Below are 27,678 nucleotides of genomic sequence, written 5' to 3'. Positions count from 1 at the left end.
GAATCATTCATAAACTGCAAGGTCCTTATTTTAGTACAATCCTGCCATGCAGAACCTCAGTCATGTACATTTTGCTTGCTCTTTGACCTTCTTCACCACCTGAACTTTTTTTGTTTTGTCCAAACAGATAAAATTCCTCTACTTCTGTAATGTTTGTTTAGATCTGTAAATAGACACACCCCCTGGACTCTAATCTTCATCTATTATTTAGTTCCCAGGAAAGCTAGCAGAACTAGTGAGAGCATTCCTACCCTTCGCCATTTCCCATAAATCACGCTGCATTAGAGTCCAAGCATGCAACACACTCGTCCCTCTTTACTCCTTGTAACCTGAAAGGCTTCCTTTCACTCCCTGTATACCTGACAGCGTACTTCTGTCGTGACCTGCAACATTCCTTGTATTGCTCTCCCACCTGGATATTATATCTAGAACTGTCAGCCTGTTTTGCAATCCCTTGGTTGCTTTAGATTTACCGGTAGTTCAGGCAAATCTTAACCTAATTATTCTCTAGTGTCCCAGCAGCAAATTTGAAAAGAGAATTGTCTTCAGGCAATATTGTCTTCAGGCAATTGCCTCCAATTGCAGCCCAAGTTTCTGTTTGCCAACCTGCAGTCCAAAATATCTGGAGGGTACCAGGTTGGCAAAGGCTGTTCTACTGGGTGCAGGAGATGAGTTTATTCTGGAGAGAAAGGAGTGCATCAAAGCTACACTGCAAGGCTTCGCTCCTTTAGCTCTCATAGGAATGCTGTTGAAAATGTTGGTTGGAGAGTAAGGACTCTGCAGTTTAGTACAATTCCAACTCACCTAGCCTCCTTTGTTTTGACAGCAAATGTTGTATGTAGGCTCCCGGGTGGGAGTTGCCCAAGTGAAACTGCATCAGTGTGAGACGTACGGGACAGCCTGTGCGGAGTGCTGCCTAGCACGGGACCCTTACTGTGCCTGGGATGGCCTCACCTGCACCAGGTACCAGGCATCAGGCAAGCGTCGTTTTCGTCGGCAGGACATCCGGAATGGGAACCCCATGCACCAGTGCCTGGATCAAAACTTGACAGGTGAGGAAACATGCGAGGTACATACCCAGACCAGTAGCTGTGGGTTATGAAGAGAACGGGACAATACACTCTGTTGCAGTGCAAGCTCAGTAGGGTAGCCCAGTGGCAATATGTTTGCTGTTGTGTTGCTCTCTTTTTTGCCACAACGTGCTCATTAGATCAGAGGCCACGAGAATCTCACAAAGTTACCGTCTATTTATTTGGGAGGAGGTATACTTACTCATTTCATTGCATTTATTTTGCATTTCTATCCCACCTTTTTCTCCAGGGAGCTCAAGGTGGCATACATGGTTCTCCTTCTCCTCATTTAATCACAGCAAAAACCATGTTAGGCTGAGAGCAAGTGACTGGCCCAAGGTCACCTCGTGAATTTCATGGCTGAGTGGGATTTAAGCCCTGGGGTCTCCCAGGTCTTAGTCCAAAACTCTAACCACTACAGCACACTGCCTCTCTTCCAGCCAATCTCCCAGTCCCCTACTTCAGGTCGCTTCAGCCCCACCACCTTCCCAATCTCCCATGGCCTAGAATCTAATAATGTAGGCAGGTGTTCTAAGCAAGCTGGTGGGGACGGAGGCAAGCATTGCTTGAGTGTTACAAGAAAGCAGCACAGCCCAGGAATTCAGTTAAGAGAAGTGTAAAAAGGTGAGGCTGTGGGGGTATGGGTGTGAGTAGGATAAACATTAAATATGTGCCAGGACAAAAAATTAAAACTCTAAATCAGATTGTTGAAGCTAACATAGATGATCACATGATGAATGACTATGGGCAAGATGCCATGTTTTATTTTAAAAACTGCAGCTGTAGTAAAAGAAGAAGAAGAAGAAACTATGCCAGTTTGTGTTCTACGATGTTTAATTTGGGTGATTCTTATTTGCAACTAAAAGCCAGAGGGGCCAATGAGGAAGAGTCCCTGTAGGTAGGGAATGCTGAAGACAGTCATCTCTAATAGGTGAGGAGTCTGGTGGAGAGGTTAATATTTTACTGCCAGACAGGAAAAAATGGTGCTGGTGTGGGACATGGCTGGCAGGGCATCCTGATATGATGTCTGCTATTCCAGACACTTACAGGGAAGTTTTAAAACACCAGACTTGCCAGTCTCAAGGTTTCTTAACAAGGGCATTGTCATAAGCCATATCCACAGCCCTTGAAAACACAGGGTGGTGGTGAAAACAGCAACTGTTTGGGCAGCTAGCATTAGCTGAGGCTTCCATTATGTTATCACAGATGTGCCTCAGAGGAGCCTTCATGCACATTGAAAAAAATAATTATTTTAGTGTCCCCAGGTGTACAGGTCAAGCTTTTGCTTGCATGTGACAGACCTCTCTGTGTCAAAGAGCCACAGAACAAGTCCCTGGCTCAGCAAGGCTTTAAACCCAGCCCCCAGCCCCTCCCCATGTTCAGCTGGAGTATTCTGCCCTGTTACGTAGGCCGTGGCCCTCTGCAAGGAGATGGGCTCTTTCTGCTCAGCTAGCAGTCTCTGATATGGGCACCCTCCTGTTTCCATAGTGGATGATTTTGACAGCACGGAGGAGAAGGTGGTCTATGGGACGGAACACAACAGCACCTTCTTGGAGTGCATCCCAAAGTCACCCCAGGCTGCGGTGCAATGGTTTGTACACCGGTCTCCAGAAGAGTTAAGAGATGAGGTGAGGCCAGTCCCGTTCTCCACTTTCTCAATACTTTTGCTTTCTTTTCAGTAGGATTTAAAAAACAAACAAAAAAAAAACCTCTTGCTAAATGCATTCAGATTCTAACCTTGTTCTTCCTGCTTTTGGGGGTGGGGGGGGGGAGGTGTTCACCACCACTGTGAATTCAACGGTTAAAAATTTTTCTGCCATGAAAATGTGGTAATAAATATAAACAATTTAAACAAGTAAATACCTAAGCCCGTTCTACCCCCATTACACAGAATGAGCTGGGAGACTGAGGTGGAAGAATTTTGCATAGGTACCACTTCAGGCTGCAGGTAGGGCATGTATCTCCCCGCCCCCCACTTGAATGCTTCCCCCACAAACGGTTCCTTCTATGTGCAAACTAGTCCATCAGGTAGAGGGATATACAAAACTTCTGCCTGTGGTGTTTGCAGCCTGTGGGTGGTTTTTGGTTTTTTGTTTTAATGGGAGAAAGCATTTAAAGATACGCTCCCTCACTGCAGTCTGTAGTGGTGCAGTTCAGAATTCCACCCTCTCTCTAGCCATTCTGGGTAGCATGTAGAAAGGCTTTGTCTATGCCTAACTTGGATCTTGTCCACATTTGAGCTGGATCTCACATAGAAGCCACACATTCTCTATTCAGATTTGATCTCAGTTGCACACACACAGGCTGGGAGGAGCGGAAGGGAAGTACACCTGGTTAGTTCCACAGAGTACAGATGACCACGGATATTCATTTGGAGTGCCACCAAGGAGGAGCTGGCTTGTGTCGCATCCAGTTAATACAGACACCTCCTGCTCAGATGTCAACAGATTCTTTAGGGCCTTTTCTTTGCACTTCCATCTGGCCCCTGTCATCTCACGTGCTTTCCCCCCTCTAGACCCTTGCCCCACTTCTTTAACCTTTCCTCATTTGGTTTCTTAGCCTTGCCTGCTGCATGGATCTCCGCTAGGAATTCTTGAATTAAACTGAAAATAGAGAAGCCCACGCTCCTACTGTGTGAGGTCTCGCCTCTCTCTCCCCAGAGTTAGCAGGCTAGTCTAATTCCCAGGAAGCTGGGTTGAGAAAGATGTGATAATAGTGTGAGGTTTCTGAAGGGGAACTCTCTGGAGCAAAAGGGGCAGTTGAAGGCTGGGCTGGCCAGTAAACACAGCTGGTAAGTTCCAGTCCAAGACTGGCAATTGCTAATAAGGACAGCTCTGGTGTCATAAAGAGAGCAAAGTGGTGTCAAGACTCTCTCCTACCTCCCTCCAAACCCCATAGCTTTGTTAAAGGACCACACAGAGCATTGGAATGCGTCGTTCCTGCTTGGTTCCTTGTTCTGTATGTAAGACAAATAAATACAAATCATTCCATCGTAGGGGGAGGGGGGAGGAAAACATTAAATGGATTCTTATGCGCCTCCACCCTCTTTTTTCAGTGTAGACTTTGAATGCAGAAGCATTCAGAGGCAAGGCTTGTGTCATAGGACCTGCCCGGAATGGTTTTACAGGTGAAGGATGTTAAGAGGAGAACAAAGCCTTCATCAAGACTGAGCCTGTTATGTCATTCTTCATGCACTTAAAAAAAAACAAAAACAAATGAAGCTTATCCATCTAGTAGTTTAGGTCAGTGTTTCCCAAACGTTTTTGGGCAACGGCACACCTGTTTACTGAAAAAAAATCTCGCGGCACACCACCATTAAAGCCCCGCCCCGTGACGTCAGCGCGCAGCGTCACGCCGGGAGGGACGCACAAAAGTGAAAGTTTTTCCCCTCCCCCTTGCCGGGGAACCTCCAAGCTTTGGGCAGGCAGGCAGGCAGAGCTGGGAAGGGGGTTTCCAGGGGACACGGCAGCTCCTCGAAAGGCTTCTCTCAGCTGCGCTCAATCCTCCTCGGAGAGGATTTCCCCTCCGGTCCCATGCCTTCGTTTGGGGCATCGCTCCGGCTGCTCCCTCTCCCGCCGCGCAGGAGCGATGCCTCTCTCTGGCTCTCCCTCCGCGCAGGCTGAGGGAGGGAGGGAGGTGCGCGTGTGACCCGTCTCTGCTGGGAGACCAAACCCAGCGAGGCAGAGTCGCACGGAGGCGCCCAGGCAGCGCTGCCGGCTGCGAGGAGGAGCGCCAGGCAGCAGCAGGAGGCGCGGCCTCTCCTCGCCGCCGCCGCCCCGCCTCTCGCCGCCCGACTCGCCCGCCTCCCTCCAGGCATCTCGCGGCACACCAGCCGATGTCTCACGGCACACTCGTGTGCCGCGGAACGCCGGTTGGGAAACACTGGTTTAGGTGGTCCTCCTGGGTGGAGGAATTAGCTCCGGCAAGTGCTGCTTCCCTAGAAAGGGTGTTGGTTGCTTATAGCATAGGAATGAGACCCCCAGAGACAGTTACAGCTTAATTGCCAAGAAGGGATAGGCAGAGACAGGGAGGCTGTATGGATGGGGAAAGATGAGATGGGGAAAGATAAGATGTATGGATGGGGAAAGATAAGATGAGAAGAGTTGGTTTCTTTACAGAAAATGATTGGACGTCCAATCTCGGCCCGTGTTGAGGGAATCTGACAAGTGCAATGCTGTGCAAGCTTGAGACAATGGCAGGAGAACAGCTGGGACTTGTATTCCTTAGCAGGAGGCAGGACTCCAGGCTGGGACAATCCTGCCTGCTCCATATGAAAGGAGGCTTGCAGCTTGATAGGCTGTTTCAGGAGATAATGATACAGAAGTAAATGAACTTTAGCTCAAAGAGTAATGGAAGCAAACATGGGAATTGTACTGACTCTCCTCCTCTGGGTTTCACAGCAACTCCCCCAACTGCCACCAACCCTTGTCTCATTCTTCAGCAATGTATCAGTATCTGGGATTGTGTGTACGCATTAAAAAAAAAAATCTGCACCAAGAAACCCTGAATTTATTGTCTTGAATAAATCATGTGAATGAGACAACTACCCTGCACCATTTATTCCATCTCTTCTAGTTAAGAGGAAGAGGCATGATGTATTTCTGACCACTGGAAATTCCTCACACACTTACCTCCTCTGAATCTTCACCAGTAATTGGTTATATAATTTCAAACATGTCTCCACAGCATCTCTGTAAATCATGGGATTTTTGGGGAGCTGTAATTTTGCACCCATTGCTGCAGGGATCTACTTGATGACAGCAGTGCCACTACGAACTTCAGAAAAATGCTGGCAACCCTTTCTCTTGATTCCCTGAAATGCCTTGAATACAGAGGTGCAGATCTGTAATTTTAGACTCCTTTCCATAGTTTTGTGTATTACTTCAAAATGTGCCCTCCTGCTCGTTCTACTGAGGAGACCCTGAAGTCCTTCCATGATGGCACCCCTGCTTTAGTAAGCTACAGGGCACCACCACCCAGAATCTAACCTCCTGCTCCCATTTATTTTCCCTTAACCCTTTTTCTCCAGGTGAAAACAGATGATAGGATCATGAGGACAGAGCAAGGACTGCTCTTCCGGAAGCTTTTCCGCCAGGATGCAGGAACATATTACTGCAAGGCTCAGGAGCATGGCTTCACTCAGACCGTCACCAAAATCATGCTGGAGGTGATTGAGAGTGAGCAGCTGGAGCAGGTCTTTCAGCGGGAGCAGGAGGAGGAGCCGCCTCGCCCCCTGTGCCGGGTGCCTGATCCCCGCATGCTGCATGGGCAAAGGATGTGGTTCAAAGACATCATGCACCTCATCGGCTATTCCAACTTGCACCGGGTAGAGGAGTACTGTGAGCGCGTGTGGTGCGGAGACCGCCAGCTGCGGCACAAAGGCAGGCCCCCCAAGAGCAAGAACATGCTGGATGGTGGCAGAAAGGGTCGGGGCAAGCAGCACGGAGAGAGGAACCGGGTCCCTAGGCAAGCGGCTGCCACATAAGTGAAAAGAGAGCCAATACATGGCAGGAGGAGAACATGAGAGGAGGAACGTCGGCATGGGCCAACCTTCCTCCTCGAGAATGCAAATCAGCCCCTCTAGGAACTGTCCTTATGATAGGAACTTGTCCTTTTGGAAGGGGCCACCTTGCTGATCAGCTGAGCCTGGAGACATTCCTTGCTGGAAGCACATCACTTCCCTCTATCACTTGCATTGGAGACAAGGACTCAAACACCAGACCCATTTCCTTCTTGTCCTGTCTTGATGTATTTCACTTGCACCTTGGGGGGTTGGTTGGTTGGTATCAGGTCTGGGATGGTGTGGGTTGGCCTGAAGACTCTACTCTCTCCATGCAGTTGTTGTGTATATTTTGTTGCCGCCCCCGATGTTCAATATGACTGAGCCACAAAATGCAGAGACATAAGGGCTGAGGATCTAACCACGTGGCAAAGGAAAACCATCAGCAGAAGTACCAGAAGACACGCCAACAGCACTCTTCTTAGAAGTCTGGGTGGGAATAGTGGTGAGTTCCTGCTGGGAATGGGCAGGATGGAGGTAGGCAGGTCTCTCCCTGCAGGTGACAAGTGACAGGCACATTCAGCTGCACGCAACATGTGACAAAAATCGCCTCTCTGAAGAGAGCGAATGCAGATTCCAGTGGGATCCCACCTACCCCCAGCAAAAATGGATAAGGAATGAATGTGATCAATGAGCTATGGATTATAATTGTTCTTTGGTGGTAGTGAGGCAAATTCTGTTTGTCAATCTTAGGGACTTCATCTGTCCAGAGGCAGGAAGCAGTCTAAAACTTTGGGGGGATTTAAACTGATGCGGCTTAATGTGGTCATTTGTGAATGCAAAGCCTACATTGACCAGAATGCTAATTCACCTTGCCAGTGGCTCTCTTCTGCTTGACCAGCAGTCTTGATGTTAACACTAATAGTGCAAAAAGAGGTTCGACAGGAATTTATAGGCCAAAAAAACCGTTATGTTGCATCTGCACTACAACATTAGCCTGCTACTACTCAGTTACAAGGCTGGGGCTTTCAGGGCTGGAAGTGAGTGGCAGGAGAGGAGTTAAGCACATCCTTCCACCTGCCTCCTTCCTGCCACTATGTGTGTTGGAGCTGAGAAGAAACCACCAGGCTAATATTTATATGTGGCTGCAGCCATGTAATACATAGCTTGGCCCTCAGTTGTACATATGTGAATTTTGCAGGCTGCCTCATACCACCCAGACTTACATCTTTCCCACCTGTGTCTTTTGAGCATTCTTAGCTGCATTTTCTGGGCCACGCAACATCTCTTCAAGCCCGTGTCAGAACTTTGGCTTTAAGTGCTCTCCGTCTTTCATTCCTGTATCTCTGAGGCTGTGTTGATCCCCTATATGAAACTGATTAAACGCCAACAGCTGAATGAAAACCACCAGTTTGTTCAACAAATAAATTAAACCCTTATGCAGCAAGCTCAGGCTTGGGGGCAAGTCTTTTCTCTTTTGTTTTCAGTGATTCAGTGTTCAGCTGCACAATGAATGGGTCTCATAGCAAGCTGTGCCCAGGACTGAAGTTTATTGCTAAAACTTCTTCCTACAATGTCACTCATTGTACAGTCAAATGTTGATTGTTTTCTCCAAACACATCGAACAATGCATGTGTCGAGGGGCCAGAAAATAAAGCTCAACTGTCTATGGTTTTGTGAAGAGATTAGAAAGGTTAGCAGTGCACAGACGCCTCCTGAAATAAGATGTCCTCTCAGTGACCAGTTTCTGGAAAAAGCACTATTGACACAGTCAGTTTGGTAATAAATGGGCAGATAAAGACCATTGGGTGGTATTCAGTAAAACTTAGTTGAATACCACCCAATGTCATCTGTCCCATCCCGTCCCCCGTCCCCCGCCGCCTTTCTGGCTGTCTCCAGACAGTGTGCAGTTTAACACTGGACTGGATGAACTTTCCTAGGAAGCAGTACCCACCTCTTGCCCTGAAGAGGTGTAAGTCAGGGTTTGTGCAGTGGTCTCTGGGCAAACATTCAGAGTTACTGTGTTATCTCTGCCCACCTGGACTCGTGATAGATCAGCTCAGGGACTGGCACACTCTCCTTGTGACTTGCTGATGTCATGATGTTTCAGCATACAAAACTGGGATAAACACACGCTTCTCAAAAACAATAAAAATGGCAAAACACCAATTGGTATATACCATGCACATTAACATCCTGGTGTAGACATATTCTCAGTTTGAAATCCACTTCCATCAGTTTCCGGTACAGCAAATGAATATTTGGTATAGTGCATGCTGATTTTAAAAGATGTCGTTTACATGAAAGGGATCCACCAGAATTTGGCAGGTAGTACAATTGCATCAACCTTTCATGCCAAAAGATGCCCATCAAGGCAGGGAGAAACAAGAAGTTCTGTCTACCAAGCCCAGGTTCTACCTCTCCTTTGTGACTGGAATTTAAAAGTGCTCAGAGCTGCAGTATCCTTGTGCACATTGAAGGCAGTTAAATTCAGAGAGGTCAAGTTAGGGATCAAGAGATGGGATGATAATACAACTAGTAGCAAATAAGACATGGAGAGCATTATTAGGAAGGATTAGGGAGCAGTTGCTGATGAATAAAAAAGAGAAAACATTGTGATAAAGGCAAAATTAATGGTAAGTATACTTGAACGTAATACAAATATTTCCTAATGCAGCTTGTACTCTTATGGTGCAGCAGCTGAGTTCTCTCTCTTAATAATGTTTGGTTCTGAAGTCAGTGGAATTGGCACTGATGTGTCTTACGTGTCCCAGGATTTATGGTGGGATGAAGGATGGGATAACAGAATGGCACTGAGTTGCTCCTCGAGTGTCCTCTAATTGCCCATTGCAAATTGAGTGTGTGCTTTGTTCTGTGTTCAAAACAGTTTTCATGCATCACCAGAGTCCCATTCAAAAGATGACTCAACTTTCTGTGCAGCAAAGACTTCTTGGTGAAAGGGTGGTTTTGGTATTCCTTAGCTTGGACACAGGAAGAGAAAATTGTTCCTTCCAGGAATGTCATTGTATCTTTGCATGTCATGAGGCAAAGCTCATACTTCCTTGAGCCCCATCTTTTGTGTCAGGACAAGAGGAAAGGCCTGTTTTCTAAGCCTGGTTTAGGGATAAATATTAGGGTCAAATAGTCCTTTCACTCCATATGACCCATTCAGAGCATTGTGGAAATGGCATGCAGTGCAGTGTATCTGCTGGGATCCTAATTAAATGGAGGGAAGTGGTTCATCTTTGGAAATACTGCATTTGGTCTCAGGAGGAGGTGCAGTTCACTGAGGACAAGTACGGACCCTGTGAATGCCACAGGAGGGGGGTGTCAACAAACTAGTTCTAAGTGCATACAAAGCAGGGTGGGCTATTGGTTGGAGTAAACAAAACAACACTGGCAGCTGTCTCTTCAAGGCCGAGGGTCTACTCTGGGTAAAAATTGAATACAGCCCAGTGGTGTGAAAAGTGATTGGGGATAGTAACTTTAACAAATGCATCTTGCTTTCTGCAAGCACAGGGATTGCCACATTAAACACACCTTTCCTGTGTCTGAGGATTAATAATATGTATGAAGTTGGAACTTTTGCAGGCCAACTTTTGGTTTTATATTTGATTTGCTGCTGCTGTGACTCTTGTGAGGTAGCTGTCAGCGGAGGGAGATAATAATGCACTACTTTTCAGTCATTATTAGTAATAAGAGTGTATTGGACTATATGTGCTTCATATTTTGGCTTCCAAACTGTTCTGGACAATTTAACAATTTCCATTGCCCCTTCATATGAGATCTGTCCATTTATTCACCCGTCCATTCATGATTGCTGTAGTTCCTAACAATTACACACTCAAGTGGATGGTTTAATAATATTTTGCCTCACTTTTAATGTGAATGGGACCCTGTGTCTTGCACAACTATGGATTTGTTGTGAGACGTTAGGCAAAAAACAATTCCCCCCACCCTTTTGCCTCAGAGCAATTTAAGGCAAATTATCTTTTGATTGGAGCATATTGAGGGGATATGGAAAGCTAAACTATTAAGCATGTAAAGATTCCCAAGACACTAAAGTGACTTATAGGCAATACTATTATTATGGGGGTTGGGGTTGGGGGAGTTTGGAGTTTTTAAGCCTTGTGTGTGGAGCATATACTTGACATCTGATACATCCTCTGTCAAGAAAACTCTCTCAGAAAGCAGACAGCCTTTATGATCTTTGCCTTCTCCAGCTACAGTCCCATGAGCTAATGTGCCAGCAGGTCTTTGAAGCCGGGTGTGTGAAGGGAGAAGACAGGCAGACGATGAACTTCTTTCCTGCATCTGCTGGAATATAATTACATGGAGTTTATTTTTGCAAAAGGCCTACAAAGTGGAAAGTGAGCATGACATGAGGTAAAATAACAAATAGTGGGAGATCGCAGAGAGTGGATTTCACAGCCTGTGGATGAACATGATTTAGACCTTTCCTGTGCACTAGACTCGGGTCTCCCCATTTGCCTTGACTTCTCAAACTTGTGTGCGGTCATTCACCTCAGTGAACAAAGCAGGATAAAATCCCATCATTCAGATGCTTCACACAAGAGTACTGAATCCTACCACACCTTTTTGCCAGACTAAATTATTGCTCAGTGCTTCTAAGTGTTAAAGGGCACCAAGTTTTTTCCAGAAACCTAATCCTGAGCTATTTGGTGTCAAATTCTATTGATTTCACTGGAATGTCTAAGTGGGTACATTTAGGATCTGCTGCCTGAAGCTTGCTTTTCCCCAAAGTAAGCCCCATTAAACTTAGTGAGACTTCCGGGGAAACGGGCTTAGGGCCAGGTTGCCAGAAATAACTTCTTTTTAGTCCACTATGTGTTATTAGATGCACCATCTTTTCAGATAATAGATTTCCAGGGTGAGCTCCCATCAAATTTTAAAACCCACTGAGATAAATTATAGTTAATATACCATATAAAACCACCACCAAAGGATTAAGAGCAGCAGTAACAAGGATTTAAAACCAGCTGCTAAGATCAGCTTAGATATCAGAAACTGGCTGAGAGGTCGAAGTGAATAACAAGAAGATCCTTGTGCCATAAAGGCATTTGATTTGGTGCCAGGCAAGCATCCTGGAGGAGGGCAGTCTGCATGGCCATTCTCAGGGTAGTCACACGTTCCCCACCTCTGATGTAGACAACACTTGAGCTAGATAGACCAAAGATCTGAATCAATATAAGGCAAGTTCCTTGAGGGCTACCCTGAATGATAGGATTACTCTGTTCACATTAAACACTCCAATATCAGCTTCTTTTTCTTTGTAAGTTGGAAGGCGATTGCCAGAAGCCAGGTTGCGGTTAGAATGAATCTGTGTTTAATATTCAATTAGCACTAGCAAAACCACAAAGACGGGAAAATGTCATTAGGAAATTCCTTAACAGGGACCTGGTGGAGACAGGAAGAGATGCTGGAACCCTTTCAGACATGGATTCCAAGAGGGTGGAATGATTTTCATCATTCATCTCCATTTCCTTTTCCTCACTCAATATTTCAACTCATTTTGTGGGTCTCATTGTCTCTACTTTCAAGTGCTCTTCCAGGTGGAAGATTTTTCACATGCTAGCTCCTGGAAGTCGTACATGATTAAGTGCACTGAACAAGATTAGTCCAAAAAGGAGTTGGCATCTAGCAAGATAAGTGGGGTAGAGCAGGGATGGTTAGAGGATAAGACGCCCACCACTGAACCCTGATCTCTCGTAGGCCACCCATCTGGCTGCTGGATTTTATTTTACAAAGAAAAGAAAACTGGGCTAGATGGATCTTTGTTTTAACTGGATAAATATTCAGCATATACCTTAAGAGGGACATTAGCATCCTTGCTTTGTACATTTAAGCACATCACTGAATCCTGAGGGGTGGCGAGGATGATGATACTGAAGTCTTGTGATGAAGATGCAATAGTAGGGCATGTGCAGTATTTCTCCGTAGGATTCAAAGCCTCCCTGAAAAACTGTGTTTGGTTTCAGTAGTCTACAGCCAATTATATTTGAGACAGCTTTGGTCATATGTGAGGGACACAGCATGTGGTGGAAATCCTCCTCTCCCTTTTGGTAAACAATACTCCCTGCCCCAGTACAGGTGGCAGAGAACAGAGTGGGTGTTTGATTTACAAGGAGCTCAAAAGAGACCCAGGCCCCTTCACATTTTGTGACAAGACTCTCTCGGCCACTATTCTTTGAAGGCGTTGGATGAAACCATGCTTTGACTAAAATTGGGAGCAGGGGGAGAGGGTCAGGAGGTGGGCCTGGCAGATTTTATTCCAAGGCCACTCACCTCTCAGACCCCCAGCTGACCTCTCTGTGAAGCTCAAAGAAGAGAGAAGAAGGGGGCCGCACCACAATTCAGTAGAGTGTTGCAAGTTGCTAATCCTCACACAACCACGAAGCTTTAGGGTGACCTTAGATCAGTCACACACTCTCAGAATAATGTACCTCACAGAATGGCTGTGAGGATAAATTGTGGAGGGACAATGAGCTCCTTGGGGTAGAAATGCCTGTATGCACAGACATGACCTCTCAGCCTCATGTGTGGCAGATTGGAGCAGAGATCATAGAATCATAGAATCATAGAGTTGGAAGAGACCACAAGGGCCATCGAGTCCAACCCCCTGCCAAGCAGGAAGCACCATCAGAACACTCCTGACATATGGTTGTCAAGCCTCTGCTTAAAGACCTCCAAAGTAGGAGACTCCACCACACTCCTTGGCAGCAAATTCCACTGTCGAACAGCTCTTACTGTCAGGAAGTTCTTCCTAATGTTTAGGTGGAATCTTCTTTCTTGTAGTTTGGATCCATTGCTCCATGTCCGCTTCTCTGGAGCAGCAGAAAACAACCTTTCTCCCTCCTCTATGTGACATCCTTTTATATATTTGAACATGGCTATCATATCACCCCTTAACCTCCTCTTCTCCAGGCTAAACATGCCCAGCTCCCTTAGCCGTTCCTCATAAGGCATCGTTTCCAGGCCTTTGACCATTTTGGTTGCCCTCCTCTGGACACGTTCCAGTTTGTCAGTGTCCTTCTTGATGTATAAGGGATTTCTGCGGCGCAGCCTGGAGGAGGAACCAAATCCTCCTGCAGCCGGCAGCATTTTTGGCTGGAAAAGGCAACTGTTTTTATGGGGACAGCATGATCTCACTTGCTCAGTAAACTCCCTCAGGCTGATAAGGATCTCGCTCCTTCCTGCAGCCGGATCAGGCCTCACACAATAGTGTGAACCACCAGTCCTGCTGGGAAGAGCATTGTTGCCGAATGTGAAACACACATATACAAAAGCCACTGCCTGCCTTGGACTAAGTAAGACCAGGGGGTGTTTATAGACCTTAGCACTTCCGAGTGGGCGTTCTTTAACATACCAAGACAAAGGATGGCACAATAAGAAATTGTTCCATGTTTACTGGTGTCTGTTCCCTTCAGGATGTGAGGATCTCATTAACAGCATCAAACAATCCCACACATTTGGCTGCTGTGCTGGAAGAGAGGGATGCTGCCTCAGTTATCAGTCATCCTTTCATGTGTGCAGGCAAGAGGGAGGAAATGACAGCTGTTCAGAGATACACAACTTGGAATGGAGGCTCCGATTCAATTATCTCCATGATGGAGATAAACAGGAGGGTTTTTTGTTTTGTTTTTGTTGTACTACGCAGACCCACATTTTCAAAATGTATGTGGCTGTTGCTGTTGTTAGTCATACTTGGAGTAGAGAATTAATTCATTTCAGTGGGTCTATTCTGAGTATAATTTAGTAGAATATAACCCACACAATGAAGAAGTGAGGTTCCATGATAAAGCAGGTTATCTAGGGAATTAGAAAAGACAAAAAAATAATAATGAATGAGCAAGTGGCATTCAGTAAATCTAGTTATATAGTCTTCATGCAGGGAGGTTGGTTTAAAAACAGGTGAATCTCCTTTACAATTCTAGGATGAAATGTGTATCAAATGAGCTGGGTGTTTTGTTTTGATTTTGCTACCTACTCCCCACCCCCCTTTTTAAAGAGGTAAAGGGACCCCTGACCATTAGGTCCAGTCGTGGCTGACTCTGGGGTTGCGGCGCTCATCTCACTTTATTGGCTGAGGGAGCCGGCGTACAGTATCCGGGTCATGTGGCCAGCATGACTAAGCCACTTCTGGCAAACCAGAGCAGTGCACGGAAACACTGTTTACCTTCCTGCCAGAACGGTACCTATTTATCTACTTGCACTTTGACGTGCTTTCGAACTGCTAGGTTGGTCAGAGCAGGGACCGAGAAACAGGAGCTCACCCCGTCATGGGGATTTGAACCACCGACCTTCTGATCGGCAAGTCCTAGGCTCTGTGGTTTAACCCACAGCGCCACCCGCATCCCTTTTAAAGAAGTAAATCAATGCTAATACAGGAAATATTGTGTATTTTTAAAGAGAAAGCAAATTAACTCAGTAGAGCATGCGACTCTTAATTTCTGGGTCGTGGGTTCAAGCCCCGTATTGGGCAAAAGATTCCTGTCTTGCAGGGGGTTGGACTAAATGACCCTCGTGGTCCCTTCCAACTCTATGATTCTGACACACTTATGAAAAGAGCTCTCTCTAGGGACTAGGAAAAGTAGAAAACTGACTTTGGAATCCATCAACACTTTTGAAATTTCAACTGCAAATGAAGATCATCAAACTCTGCTAGCTTCAGAATCTATGGATCCTTGGATAGGCTTCCTCCTCCAGTCTGCTCCTCTGGGAGATTTCTCAGCCCTTCAACTATGTGTCAGATTTTTGGATGTTAATGTAGGCTGCATTCAACAGCATAAAGTTTTTCTTTATTGAGGCCCGGGTCAGGATGGAACCGTATTGCAGTGCCCAAATGGAATGAGAAACGGCTGCATCAGACACATCGTTCCAACCTACTGAAATCAACAGACTGCACAGACCAGAGGGACGATTCATTTCTGGTCTTAGAGCTCAGAGGCACCATTTTGCTTGGTGCAAATACACCTGTTACACAGTTTTCACTTGCTTGTTAACATTTGTACTCTGTCATTTCCTCCAAAGAGCTCAGCGCTGTATTTCAACTTCAGAACACAACTCTGAGATGGAAAGACTTACGCAAGGCTACGTGGTGAACTTCGTGGCAGTTTGAACCCGGGTTTACCACATACTAATCCAGCACTCTATCCGCTGTGCCACACTGGTGCCAACGCTGGGGAAGGAGCTCCATGATCTGATGAGCAGATAGGTACAAAAACAGATAAAGATAATTTTGTGACTCTATGCAGAGGTAAGGTAAGGGCCAGAGCTCAGTGGTAGAGCCCATGATTTTTGTGCTCTAAAGTTTAATAGCTGGCATCTGAAAGACCAGGGAGCAGATGCTGTGAAAGGCCTCCACACAAGACTTCAGAGAGCCATTGCCAGTGAGAGTAGACAGTAATGGGCTGAATGAGCTGTGGAACATCAGAGCCCTGCTGGATTAGCCCAAGGCCCTTCTAGTTCAACTGCCTGCTTTGCTAGTGGTCAACCAGATGCCAATGGAAGCCTTCCAGGAGCGCAACAGTGCTCTTTTCAGCAGTCTCCTCTTCTCCTAATATCACAGTCTTCCCCCAGGCTGCCCTCCTGAGTCCATGTTCCCATAATAAGAACCGTACAAAAGAAGTGGGACATTTGAAGCTGGCAGTTGCTGCCAAGATGGAACATGTAAACAGTGCCCAAGCATTCAGCAGAAAATGGAGCAAACAGTTTACAAGAGAAAGATAAATGCCCTAGGAAGTACGTGGCCGCTTAATGACAACTGCAATTACCTAGAATAAACTGCGGCATTCTTAATTTTAAGGGTCCTGATCCATCTTCCCTTTGAAGTCAATACCAGCCTCCCTACTCAATCTGCAATGAGAGGCTAAAGTGTGCCTTTTGTCAACACAATAAAATCCTTTGCCAGGAATTATTTCCATGGGGTAAAGAGCTAATGCAGCCAAGCAACTTGGTGGAATCTCACAGCTGATTAGAGTGGGCAAATACAGTGAAAATGCCACCAAGACGCTTGCTTGCATTCTGTTTAATTAAATGGAGTTAAGCTAATGTTTACCGTGGGAAAAGGCACAAGGGAAAACACGATGTGTTTCTTTCTTCTTTTTTTAAAAAAACATTTTAGTTGCTTCTTTACAAAACTTCCAAAATGATACATAAAAATTAGAACAGTCCTCTTTGAAAAAGATAGCATAAACAACATGGTAAACCAGCAGAAGCAAAATCCAATTAAAAATAAGATCAGGCTGCCAATGTTTTGTTTCGTTTTTTAAAAGCAGACTTCCCAGAGGGAGATTCCTGAGTCTGATGGGGTTGGTTGTGCTTCTTGGGGGATGAAATTCTTCAGGGTGGGTGACAAGCCCCCATGAAAGCCCTCCCCATGGTGCCCTCATAGTTCTAATCTTGGTGAATAAGGGAATGCAGAGTGCAGCCTCTCTCATGAACCTAATGTGCATCTGATGTCACAGATGTAGAAGGACTGCCCCCAAACCAGCCATCTCAGGCCCTATGAGCAGCAGGGAAGGCCCTGTTGGGGGTTCTGCCTCTGGCAGTTGTCTGACTGGCATTGATCTGTGAAAGTGAAGCCAGCAGGGGTGCAACTACTATTAAACACAATATAAAACTAAAAGAATATAATCCAGAATAAAAGTGTAAAACCACACAAAGCAACAGCAAGCAGGGAGTCTCATCTCCCATCCCGCCAAAATGGTAAGGAGAGTGGGGGAAAGTGTCATGGGCCAGGAGTTAGCTTTGCCTGCTGAACAGCAGCCTGAAGGGGGAGAAGGCAGATTGACTCCATCTGCAGCTGATCAGCCTTCAAGGACTCAGAGATGAAGGCGCTGATGAGAACTATCTGGCTTCAGCCTTCTTAAGCAGAGCTTCCAGCAGCAGTCAGATGCTGGTAACAACGCTTGTAGTTCCTGGCCTGACCTTGTTTCCTTCTTGTCTTGACCCTTGATCCCAAGATCATCAGATTCTCTGACCCCTGGACCATCTGACCACATGGATTGCTGTTCGCCCACCCTAGGACTGGACCTGACTCTGGATGCCGACCCTGCCTTCAGACAAGTATGCCTCAGAGACTCTTCTGGTTGGCTGGCCTCCCATTCCACTGAGCTCTACACAATGTTGCTCAGCAATGAGACTACAACAAAAGGGTTAATTCCACGTGTCAGCATAAATGATTCCCCCCTCCCTGTGCAGCTGCAGGCACCTTGTAACTCTCTTATCTGAGTTGCTGGTCAAACGAGCATCTAGCACTAAAGGGCTCAGGTTATTGTATTAATTGCTGGGGAGTGTTGGACACTTGTGAAGACTGTTGGAGAAATCTCTGGAAACATGGAAGACTTTGAGAAAACCTCATCTGAGGGAAGTTGAACATCTTACAAGACTTCTGAACTTGGAGAACTCTGACAGTTGCAGGTCTTAGTACTTGCCTAGTGGACTTTGGCACAGCAAGGACTTTGAAAGCAAAGAACCCTCTCTGGGCTCAGAGAGTAAAAACTTCTTGTAGCAACTGTTAGTAGTGTTAGTAGTGTGTTGTGTATGTTTTGCCAAGTAAAAGCTAACTCTGCGGTGAGCTTAACCTCTTGACTGAACTTCTGTGGCACATACACAACACCCAACACTGGGCAAAGAGGTATGTCCTCACATGCCATGAAAACTATGTTATGATGAGACACACTTAACAGGGGGAAGTCATTCTGTAGGCGTAGAGCCAATCTAGACCCCTGCAATACAAATCTCATTGGATCATGGAACCACCAAAAGGGCCTCTTCTGCAGATCTGGGGCAGATTAGTCTGGGAAGAAGCATTCTGTTCAATAGCTGTCATAACCTGCCTATACAAGTACAAATCTATATACTACTACAGCTCAGGAATTCTGACACAAATGTCCACAACTGGTCACCATCAGAGCTGCACAAAAACCTAGTCTGAGGCAATCAGATAAAACTAATATATTCTAAATGCGGAATTATGAGGCTAAGAAAACTGATTAGCACAAAGTCAACTACGATAGAGGTTTTTGTTCTTTGTTTAAAAAAACAACTTGCCATTTTACTTGCTATTGTTAATCTATCATCAGTAAGAAATCCTTGCTGATATACTACAAATTACCTTGAGATGTACCAGTCAATTCCTTCTTCATTCTCTATGCAGGCTCCCCTGTCCCCCTCCTTTTTTTGTCTGTCAAGTTTTTCTCTTTAAATGTTTTATTGTTAGCATTGGTCCAGCCCCGTCATCATGGAGTCAAGATGAGTCAGATAAATAAAAAAAGCTTTTAAATCACACAATGCATGTGTAGATCATATTTTTGAAACTTTCGTGGTCAGATGGAATTCTCTGTAAGCTGCTTTTATGGTTATAATCAATCAAATTATTAATAGTAAAAGAATAGCAACTTGGGAATAGTTAGATGCATGTCTCAGACATAGGGCTGTTGGTCCAGCTTCTGTGAGGTTTGCCAAACACATGTTTGAGATGCATGGCTGACAATTCCCCAGTTTCCAGAGGCGAACATCTTCTGGTAGGGAAATGAAGTGCGGCAGAACCCAGCATATATGGGGAAAGAAGGGAGCTAAAGAATGCAAGATTTATTAATATTTATCATCTGTCCTGTGTTAAAGAACTGTTGCTTATTCTAGAACACTCTGGATTGTATAATATAAAAAACCCTGTTAAACCCAAAAAGCTCTATAGTCAGATTTTTTTATTGCACTTTTGGATTCAGTGATTTTTGTTTGGTCAGCACGTGAAACTTTTCTTGGAAGACGAGGGCAGTATGGACTGAAGATTGGGCCTGCTTTCAGAGTTGCTACAAGATTTGAAGCAGCATTAGGCTGAGTAAGGTGGCCACCTCAAGAACAGACAGCTGGGGCAGAGCAACAGCAGATCACACAGCCTACCCTGCACCCCTAAACAAGGGGCAGCTAACCTGTGGTCCTCCAGATGTTGGTTGACTACAACTCCCTTCATCCCTGATCATTGACCAGTGGGAATCCAACAACGTCTGGAGGGCTTGGCTATCATTGCCCTAAGGCAGGCACCCCCAAACTTGGCCCTCCAGCTGTTTTGGGACTACAATTCCCATCATCCCTGTCCACTTGTCCTGTTAGCTAGGGATGATGGGAGTTGTAGTCCCAAAACAGCTGGAGGACCAAGTTTGGCCATCACTGCCTAAGGTATCCTGCTACCCCCAGGTGTGGTAGAGGATGTTGCTCCATCACCAGCATTGCATCACAATTCAGCTGCTTATCTAGTCAGAGCACACGACTTTCCCCAAAGAATCCTGGGAGCTATGCTTTGCTCACCACAGCACTACAACTCTCAGCACTGTTAACAAATTACAATTCCCAGGATTTTGAGGGAGAGCCATCTACTTTAAATATATGGTACATACATAAGGCAGTGTGTATGCCCGTGGTTCCCAAAGTGGGGCACATGCCCCGGGGGGGGGCAATTTTATTTTTAAGGGGGGCAATTTGAGAATGAGTTATTAACAGTGAATGGCCTTTTAGGCTTCCTCCACATGAATAGGAGTTCACTTTTTGAATAATAAGAATTATATGTCACAGGGGGGTGGGCATCAGGATTTTAGAGATGCTTAGGTGGGGCATGGCCAAAAAAAGGTTGGGAACCACTGGTGTATGCAGAGAGGGGCAAATACTGTTCCTTAACCACAGGCAACAAACTGTCTTGAAGCAGTCCTGATTTAAAGATTCAAAGGCTATGATACTGAGTCATTTGGCACTTTTTTTTTTTACTCCTCATCTTCTCCGCATTGCAGGGCAACTTTTCCCCCCTGGTAAAATAATGGTTGGACACCATATGCCACTGGAACCCACAAGAGGGAAAAGCACTCTTGTGCTGGAGGGTTTCCCACAGAAATCTGGTTGGCCACTGTGAAAACAGGAACCGGGATTAGATGGCTTACAGTCTGGTGTTTTTAGGTGGCTTACAGTCCAAAAGAGAAACGCAAGTAAACTCAGCATGTGCTCATTTGAAATAGGCGCGTATATTCTGGAAGAAGCTTCTGGAACGAGAAGCTGTGCAGTTGCCAGCTTCAGGAAACAGGGTTGTCATTTTTTCAACTGTCCACTGTCAGCAAGCCAGGCCACGCTCCCTCCTGGTCAATTGGCAACCCCTTCTATTGAAAACACAAAGTATGGTACTGTTTTGATGAGCTATCCCCGGGAGGAAGCGGGGAGGCTTGTCTCTTCCAACTGTGCAAGATATTTGGCCACTTAGAATGCCTATGGATGATCTAAAGCTGGCCCCTTCCAGGCCATAGGAGCAGAATGGGGAGTGGGCAGCCCTTCCCATAAGCTAAATAAACATATATTTAATTATGGTGACAGCTCCTGTCCTAATCTGCCCCCTTTAGTTGCTGAACTAAGATTTGAATTGGACAGCAATTGCAGCAATTGGTGTGTGGAGAAAGGAGTTCCTGCAGTGCAGAAAATAATTGTTCAAAGGATTTTCAGCATGACACTCTGGGTTGATCTAATGGTCCACCTAGTGGTCTGCTCTGGTTGCAGCAGAGAATGTAATTCTCAAAGGAAATGAAAGACTGGTATCTTTGGCTGATCAGCCTTTGCCCTGCTTCCTCGAGCTCAAATTCAGGAGTCAGTGGAAGGGATGGTCCTTAGCCAAGACACCGTGAGGCACTATCTCGCACCTCTGCATCAAGGAGGAGTTTCCTGGCTTGTTTCCCTATGAGATGGAGGAATTTATGTAACCTCTTCCAGGTGGATCCTCAGCACATGTAGAACTATATAAAACTGTAGGTATTCATTAAGTCCAGTATACTGTCTTGGAAAGCATCCTGTTCTATAAGCTGAAGTGTGCAAAACAAAATAGTAGAGAATGCCTCCATTCTCTGCAAATCTTGACACGCTCCATTTTGGGACACTGATACATTCTCAAGATGCGTATACCCTGAAAACATCTGGTGCATAAAATCATTTTATTTAATTTCTTTTAATATTTTTTTATTAGTTTTCAATTACAATCCAATCATAGCCTCATTATAACAATACCAATTTATAATACAATTAATACTGATCGTTCAAATACTGAATCATATAATTTAGATAAAGTGGCCCCCCACATACCAGATTTGACGATTTTCTTTATTTCTGCATTCCAAAATCTTACTAATTTCAATTACCTTCTGGTCATAGCAATAATCCCTAATACAACAACTGCAATATTAATAACTTCTATTCGTGTTGGCACATTAAATGATTTATAAAACTACAAGTGAGGAACTCAGATTATATCCTTGTTCTTCCTGTGTGTGGCAATTATTCTGTCCCTTGTGTTTCTTCCTGTCCTTGTAAGATGTTATGTCTTTCTTTCCCCTGGTTGTTGCTGTTATCCATCATGCCTTGGGTGGAGGTGATATCCCATTGTTGTTCCAGAAATTTCTCCGTTGCTGCATCCCATGCTTTGTTGTTTTGCAACTTTGACAACAGCTGCAAAAGTCACTGTCTCAGTAAATACTATCTGTTGTCACAATTTTTCCTCTCAGCCTGGGAAGAAAAGCTGTCTGTGGAACTGCAGATGACTCAACAAAGAACCCTATCCTTGGCAGTTCACGGACTCCTTTCATAATAATAATAATAATAATAATAATAATAATAATAATAATAATAATAATAATAATAATTTATTATTTGTACCCCGCCCATCTGGCTGGGTTTCCCCAGCCACTCTGGGCGGCTTACACAGAAACCAAAAATACACTAAAATCACACATTAAAAACTTCCCTGAACAGGGCTGCCTTAAGATGTCTTCTGAATGTCAGGTAGTTGTTGATCGCTTTGACATCTGATGGGAGGGCGTTTCACAGGGCGGGCGCCACTACCGAGAAGGCCCTCTGCCTGGTTCCCTGTAGCTTTGCTTCTCGCAATGAGGGAACCACCAGAAGGCCCTCGGCGCTGGACCTCAGTGTATGGGCAGAACAATGGGGGTGGAGACGCTCTTTCATCCTTCCTTCCAACTGCAGATATATAAGCAATTATACTTCCAATTAAATTAAATCCCAAGTCCTCTTAGCGTAATTCAGTTCACTTTGTAAATAATAAAGGATGGGGAAGAGTCAGCTCCAAGTTTCCATCATAAACCTTTTGCAAAATAGAGCTTCCCTCCCTTTTTCCTTTCTTTACACACACAGTTCTGTTTGATGTTATATTCCATATTTATAATCCAGTTTCTTCCATCCTCGCTTGTACAAATGTATTTTGAACTAACATTCAAAATGGGACATCCCTATTTTCATTGGAGAAATCTTGGAGGGTATGAGATAGAAGTAGAATGATGGCATGCGAAGATGGTGTGCTACTCGGGGCAGAAAATGCAAGGAGAAAGACATCTAGTGAGGAAATAACTGAAAGGCTTCCTCTTTCTCTACAGACCTCCTTCAGTGTTAAGATCCGCAGAGGAAGCCCTCTTGGTTCTTTCACTGCCTTCAGAAGCTTGGGGGTAATGGTGGATAAGAAGAGGGCATTCTCTGTGGCAACCCATAGGTTGCGGCACTGCCTCCTCACAGAGGTGCATCCGGCATCTTCATTATATACTGTGCCTTCATTATGCACGGGAGCCAGTGTGATGTAGTGGTTAAGAGCAGTGGACTCGTAATCTGGTGAACCGGGTTCGCTTCCCCGCTCCTCCACATGCAGCTGCTGGGTGACCTTCAGCTAGTCACACTTTTCTGAAGTCTCTCAGCCCCACACACCTCACAGAGTGTTTGTTGTGGGGGAGGAAGGGAAAGGAGATTGTTAGCCACTTTGAGACTCCTTAAAGGTAAAGGGACCCCTGACCATTAGGTCCAGTCGTGGCTGACTCTGGGGTTGCGGTGCTCATCTTGCTTTATTGGCCGAGGGAGCTGGCGTACAGCTTCCGGGTCATGTGGCCAGCATGACTAAGCCGCTTCTGGCGAACCAGAAAGCACACGGAAACACCGTTTACCTTCCCACCGGAGCGGTACCTATTTCTCTACTTGCACTTTGACGTGCTTTCAAACTGCTAGGTTGGCAGGAGCTGGGACCAAGCAATGGGAGCTTACCCCGTAGCGGGGATTTGAACTGCAGACCATCTGATCAGCAAGTCCTAGGCTCTGTGGTTTAACCCACAGCACCACCCGCATCCCTTGAGACTCCTTAGGGTAGTGATAAAGCAGGATATCAAATCCAAACTCCTCCTCTTCTTTTGGCAGATGCTGAAGGAACACCTCTTTACTTGGGCTTTTAACACCTGAGGTATATAGATTTTTTAGGGCCTCCCTTCTCCTGTCATAAGACCAAACTTTTGCAGAAATGGAGCAATCTTGTGGATATGCTTGATCTCATCAAATAATCTTTGTACGCTGTATTCACTGTGTACTATGGTGGCTTCCATGTTGTTGTGCAACACATCCACGAACACATTACTTGTAAGGGCCTGATCACTTATGGCTTTTCAGGCAACCCAAATAACTCCTCTGGGATTTTCTTAAGCAGCTGCATCTTTGAGAAGACTTGGTTCAGCACGGCCCTGGCAGCTGTTAGCTCCAATGGGGATTCTGCTTGCTTGGCAAGAGAGACCCCTCACGTTGCCAGTGCCAAGACGTGATGATTAAGGCTGCGTTTTCTCCCCGTCTCATGCTATTCAACTGCTGATTTATTTCACAATGCTGTGTGTGTAATTCTTAGCACGCCGTCCAAATCGTTGCGCAAATAATATTTACTTGTGTGGGAACATGCGCTTGTGGCATCAGGAAGTTTTCACAGAAATCTGCAATGAATATCGGGGGTGGGAGTAGAAAGTCAATTGTGATGTAACTGCAATCACAGTCTGCTGTCAAGACTCAATGACTCAATAGCAGATACAAGGCACCCTTAATATAAATGGATTGTCTGTGCTTAATGGTTACCAAATGTTCCTCGCTTAAAATTTATTTATTGTTTATTTTATTTAAAGGGATACTTTTATTTGGAGATGCAGTCCTTTACTTGAAATCAGAGATGTTGCTTGATGAGCAGTAACTATGTCATGGCAACTTATTTGCTATGCAGACTTCCCTGAGTTTACAAAGCTGGATGGATGACAATATGGAAACGCAGAATTGTACCTTATGCTGATCCTACTTAGTTTGATGCAACCCATAGGCTCTTGTCTGCCATAATTAACACTTCTCTCATCTCTGTGGAGTCCTGGCGAGATCCAGCATAGCCCTAGTGGCTAGAGCACTAGACCATTACCTGGGGAATTAGAGGTTCAGAACCCCTCTCAGCCCTGAAACTCACTGGATGCTTGTGGGGCAGTCACCATCCCTCAGCCTAAGTTGCATCAAAGGATAGGGGGCAGGGAGAGTGTTCCATGTATGGTACCCTGTTGTTGGTGGACTTGGGCTTGACTTGCATATGTTGTGGAGAAGAAACCATTTGTCAGGTGCAGCTGCCATGGCACAAAAGTAACCACTATATGTAAGATAGTTGATTATGTGGTTATAAGAATATGGGAGGACCAGCATAAAGTATGTAGGTGCCCTTTTCACCAACCTATGCTCCCTGCAAATTCTGTTTATGATCCATCTCCTATGAAACTAATGTATGCAGCTCAGGTCACTTGAAAGTCAACTGGAGCTATTTGCTCTTCTCTTGGGATTTGTGGGATTCTAAAAATGCACAGATTTTCACATAAAGTGTGATAGATTGTTCCAGGCAGATGGACTGTATTAGTCACTAAGGGTATATACATATTAGTGGCTTAAAATGCAGCGAGATCATTTCCCCCACTACAGTTCACACATTTGCATTTGTACACGTCAGGCAGGGGACAAAGGTGTCTTCACTTGATGCACATTACCTGCTTTATTTTACTACACCTGCAGCTTCCCCAAACTCCTATTCAAGGAAGCTGACATCTATTCACATGCTGTCACCTGCCCATGAGCAACAGCTGTTTGACCTGTGCAAACCTCAGATCAATCATGGCTTGTTTTCAAATTGAATGGAAGCTGTCTTGAAGGGAAATGCATCAAACAGAAGTAAATCGCAAGAAACTATGGATTACATATAGATCGTAGCTAACTTTATGTGCACCCAGCTTTGAATACCAGTGGTGGGAGCACACTGAAGATGGAGTAAATGGTAATGTGTGGCTTTTGCTTTCTGCTAGGATTTTATAACTCCCCTTTCCATTTTTTAAAAAAGTAAATTCTTCCCTGGTATATGATTACAAAGGAACGGTTGCTACCTTTCCAGACGGATGGGCAGGTAACCATAAAATACACACCAAAGTAAAACAAAATAAAAACAGTTTAAGGGCTGAAAAAAGGCCCTTGGTTATTTGACATATCTTTGGGGATACTGCCATCATGTGGCTTACTGATGCTCAGTTTCTTGCCATATTTTTTCATCATCTTGGTGCTCTCCAGTTCAAAAATCTTCTTGGTTATCTTCCTGGATAAATGGGACAGAGGGTGGGGAAGCAAATACAAATAAACTTGCACAATCTTTAGTATTACAGGGCTGACTAAATATTTTAAATGGTTAGATGTGCAGCAGGCCCATGAATTCTGCAGTCTGTGAGGGCCCTGATCCAGAGAAAGGGAGGGGGCTTTGTAGACCACACCCCTGCTTGATGCATGCAGGCAATCCTGCACAAGAAATGGTCCCATCACTAGTTGTTTTTTTTTTAAAAGGTAGCCTTTTCAAAATCAAATTCTTTCCCATTGTCCGAGGATAAGAAAAAAAATATTACTGTATTCATGGATTCTTGAAAATAAAATAGTTTAATCTTGGGAAATCCCCCAGCCTCTCCTTGAAGCAAGAGTCCACCACCTCTCTAGGTAATTGGTTCAATCGTCAAACTGCTATTTCCATCAAAAGTAATCTTGTGCCCCTTTAAGCTTAGTAGATCTGGCGTTTGAGGGCAGCAGAGAATAAGTCTTTTGCCCTCTAGTTCTATAACGACAGCCATTCAGGTAGTGTATATACATTATACACTATCATTATCATATACCCCACCTGTGCCTTCCCTTCTACAGGGTAAATATAATCAGTTACTTCAAAATTTCCTCATAGGATTTGTGTTCTGTATTGGTGACTGTCTTCATTGCTCCCCCCCCCCATGAACCTATTCCTTTTTGTCTATATTCCAACGAGGAAACATTACTCCAGTTGAGGCGTGACTTGGTTTGCGCACACTTCCATCAGTTTAATTCCGCCATCCTATGCACGCTTACAGGAACGCGGGTGGCACTGTGGGTTAAACCACAGAGCCTAGGACTTGCCGATCAGAAGGTTGGCAGTTCGAATCCCCACGACGGGGTGAGCTCCTGTTCCTCGGTCCCTGCTCCTGCCAACCTAGCAGTTCGAATGCACGTCAAAGTGCAAGTAGATGAATAGGTACTGCTCCAGCGGGAAGGTAAATAGCGAGCGTTTCCGTGCGCTGCTCTGCTTCTCCAGAAGCGGCTTAGTCATGCTGGCCACATCTCGGCCAATAAAGCAAGATGAGCGCCGCAACCCGAGAGTCGGCCATGACTGGACCTAACGGTCAGGGGTCCCTTTACCTTTATGCACGCTTACACAGGGTGGGGTTTCCTTCTTGGCACGTCTCTTTAGGTGCACAATCAAAGGCTGCAACCTCAACCCCCATTACCTGGGCGCAATTCCTACTGGGTGCAGAGCTCCCGAATAGCCATGGCGAGGATTAGTAGTCTCAAAGCTCATGGAGGCTTGCTTCTGGCTAGGCATGCAGAGGACTTCCGCCGCAAGCTGAACGGATTCCCCGTTTAAGGTTGCGACTGCTAGGGAGAAATTGCAGACACAGAAATATGCAAAGTGGTGGCGGGTTGGTTCCCAGAGTCGTATCCTCACCCGCTTCAGAACAGCTTAAAGTTTATTTATTATCTATTGCTAGATTGGTATCTCACCCTTCGCCCGAAGATCACAGCACAGGGCAACTTCACAACACAGAAATACAAAACGAGAACACAAAATATATACGAAAACAAAATCAAACCAGTAGCGACGGTCCTCCCCCGCCCCCGCTCAACTATTTATGTACTGTAACCGAATTCGCCAGCACATCTGCAGGC

General features: G+C 45.3%; 1 protein-coding gene and 1 long non-coding RNA gene across 2 annotated transcripts in view; one reads left to right on the top strand and one right to left on the bottom strand.

Moving 5' to 3' along the window:
• The window catches only part of SEMA3G (semaphorin 3G), an 87,332-nt gene extending 79,315 nt beyond the window's left edge, over positions 1 to 8,017 (top strand). The window contains exons 15-17 of the mRNA XM_081183887.1: positions 827 to 1,052; positions 2,559 to 2,698; positions 6,100 to 8,017. Of these exons, the coding sequence (XP_081040013.1) occupies positions 827 to 1,052; positions 2,559 to 2,698; positions 6,100 to 6,555 (822 nt within the window). The 3' untranslated portion in view covers positions 6,556 to 8,017. The remainder of the gene's footprint in view (positions 1 to 826; positions 1,053 to 2,558; positions 2,699 to 6,099) is intronic.
• A 5,615-nt stretch (positions 8,018 to 13,632) lies between these two features.
• On the bottom strand, positions 13,633 to 19,219 carry LOC308577919. Its single transcript, XR_014003774.1, has 3 exons — positions 18,710 to 19,219; positions 15,587 to 15,790; positions 13,633 to 14,400 (listed from the first exon to the last, which is right to left on the bottom strand). It is a non-coding gene; the product is annotated as an uncharacterized lncRNA (long non-coding RNA).
• Between the last annotated feature and the right edge of the window lie 8,459 nt (positions 19,220 to 27,678).

The sequence above is a fragment of the Podarcis bocagei genome (assembly GCF_964188305.1).
Source record: "Podarcis bocagei genome assembly, chromosome: 2".
Classification (NCBI taxonomy): domain Eukaryota; kingdom Metazoa; phylum Chordata; class Lepidosauria; order Squamata; family Lacertidae; genus Podarcis; species Podarcis bocagei.
The sequence above is the reverse complement of the archived record's forward strand: the minus strand, read 5'-3'. Positions and strand labels throughout refer to the sequence as shown.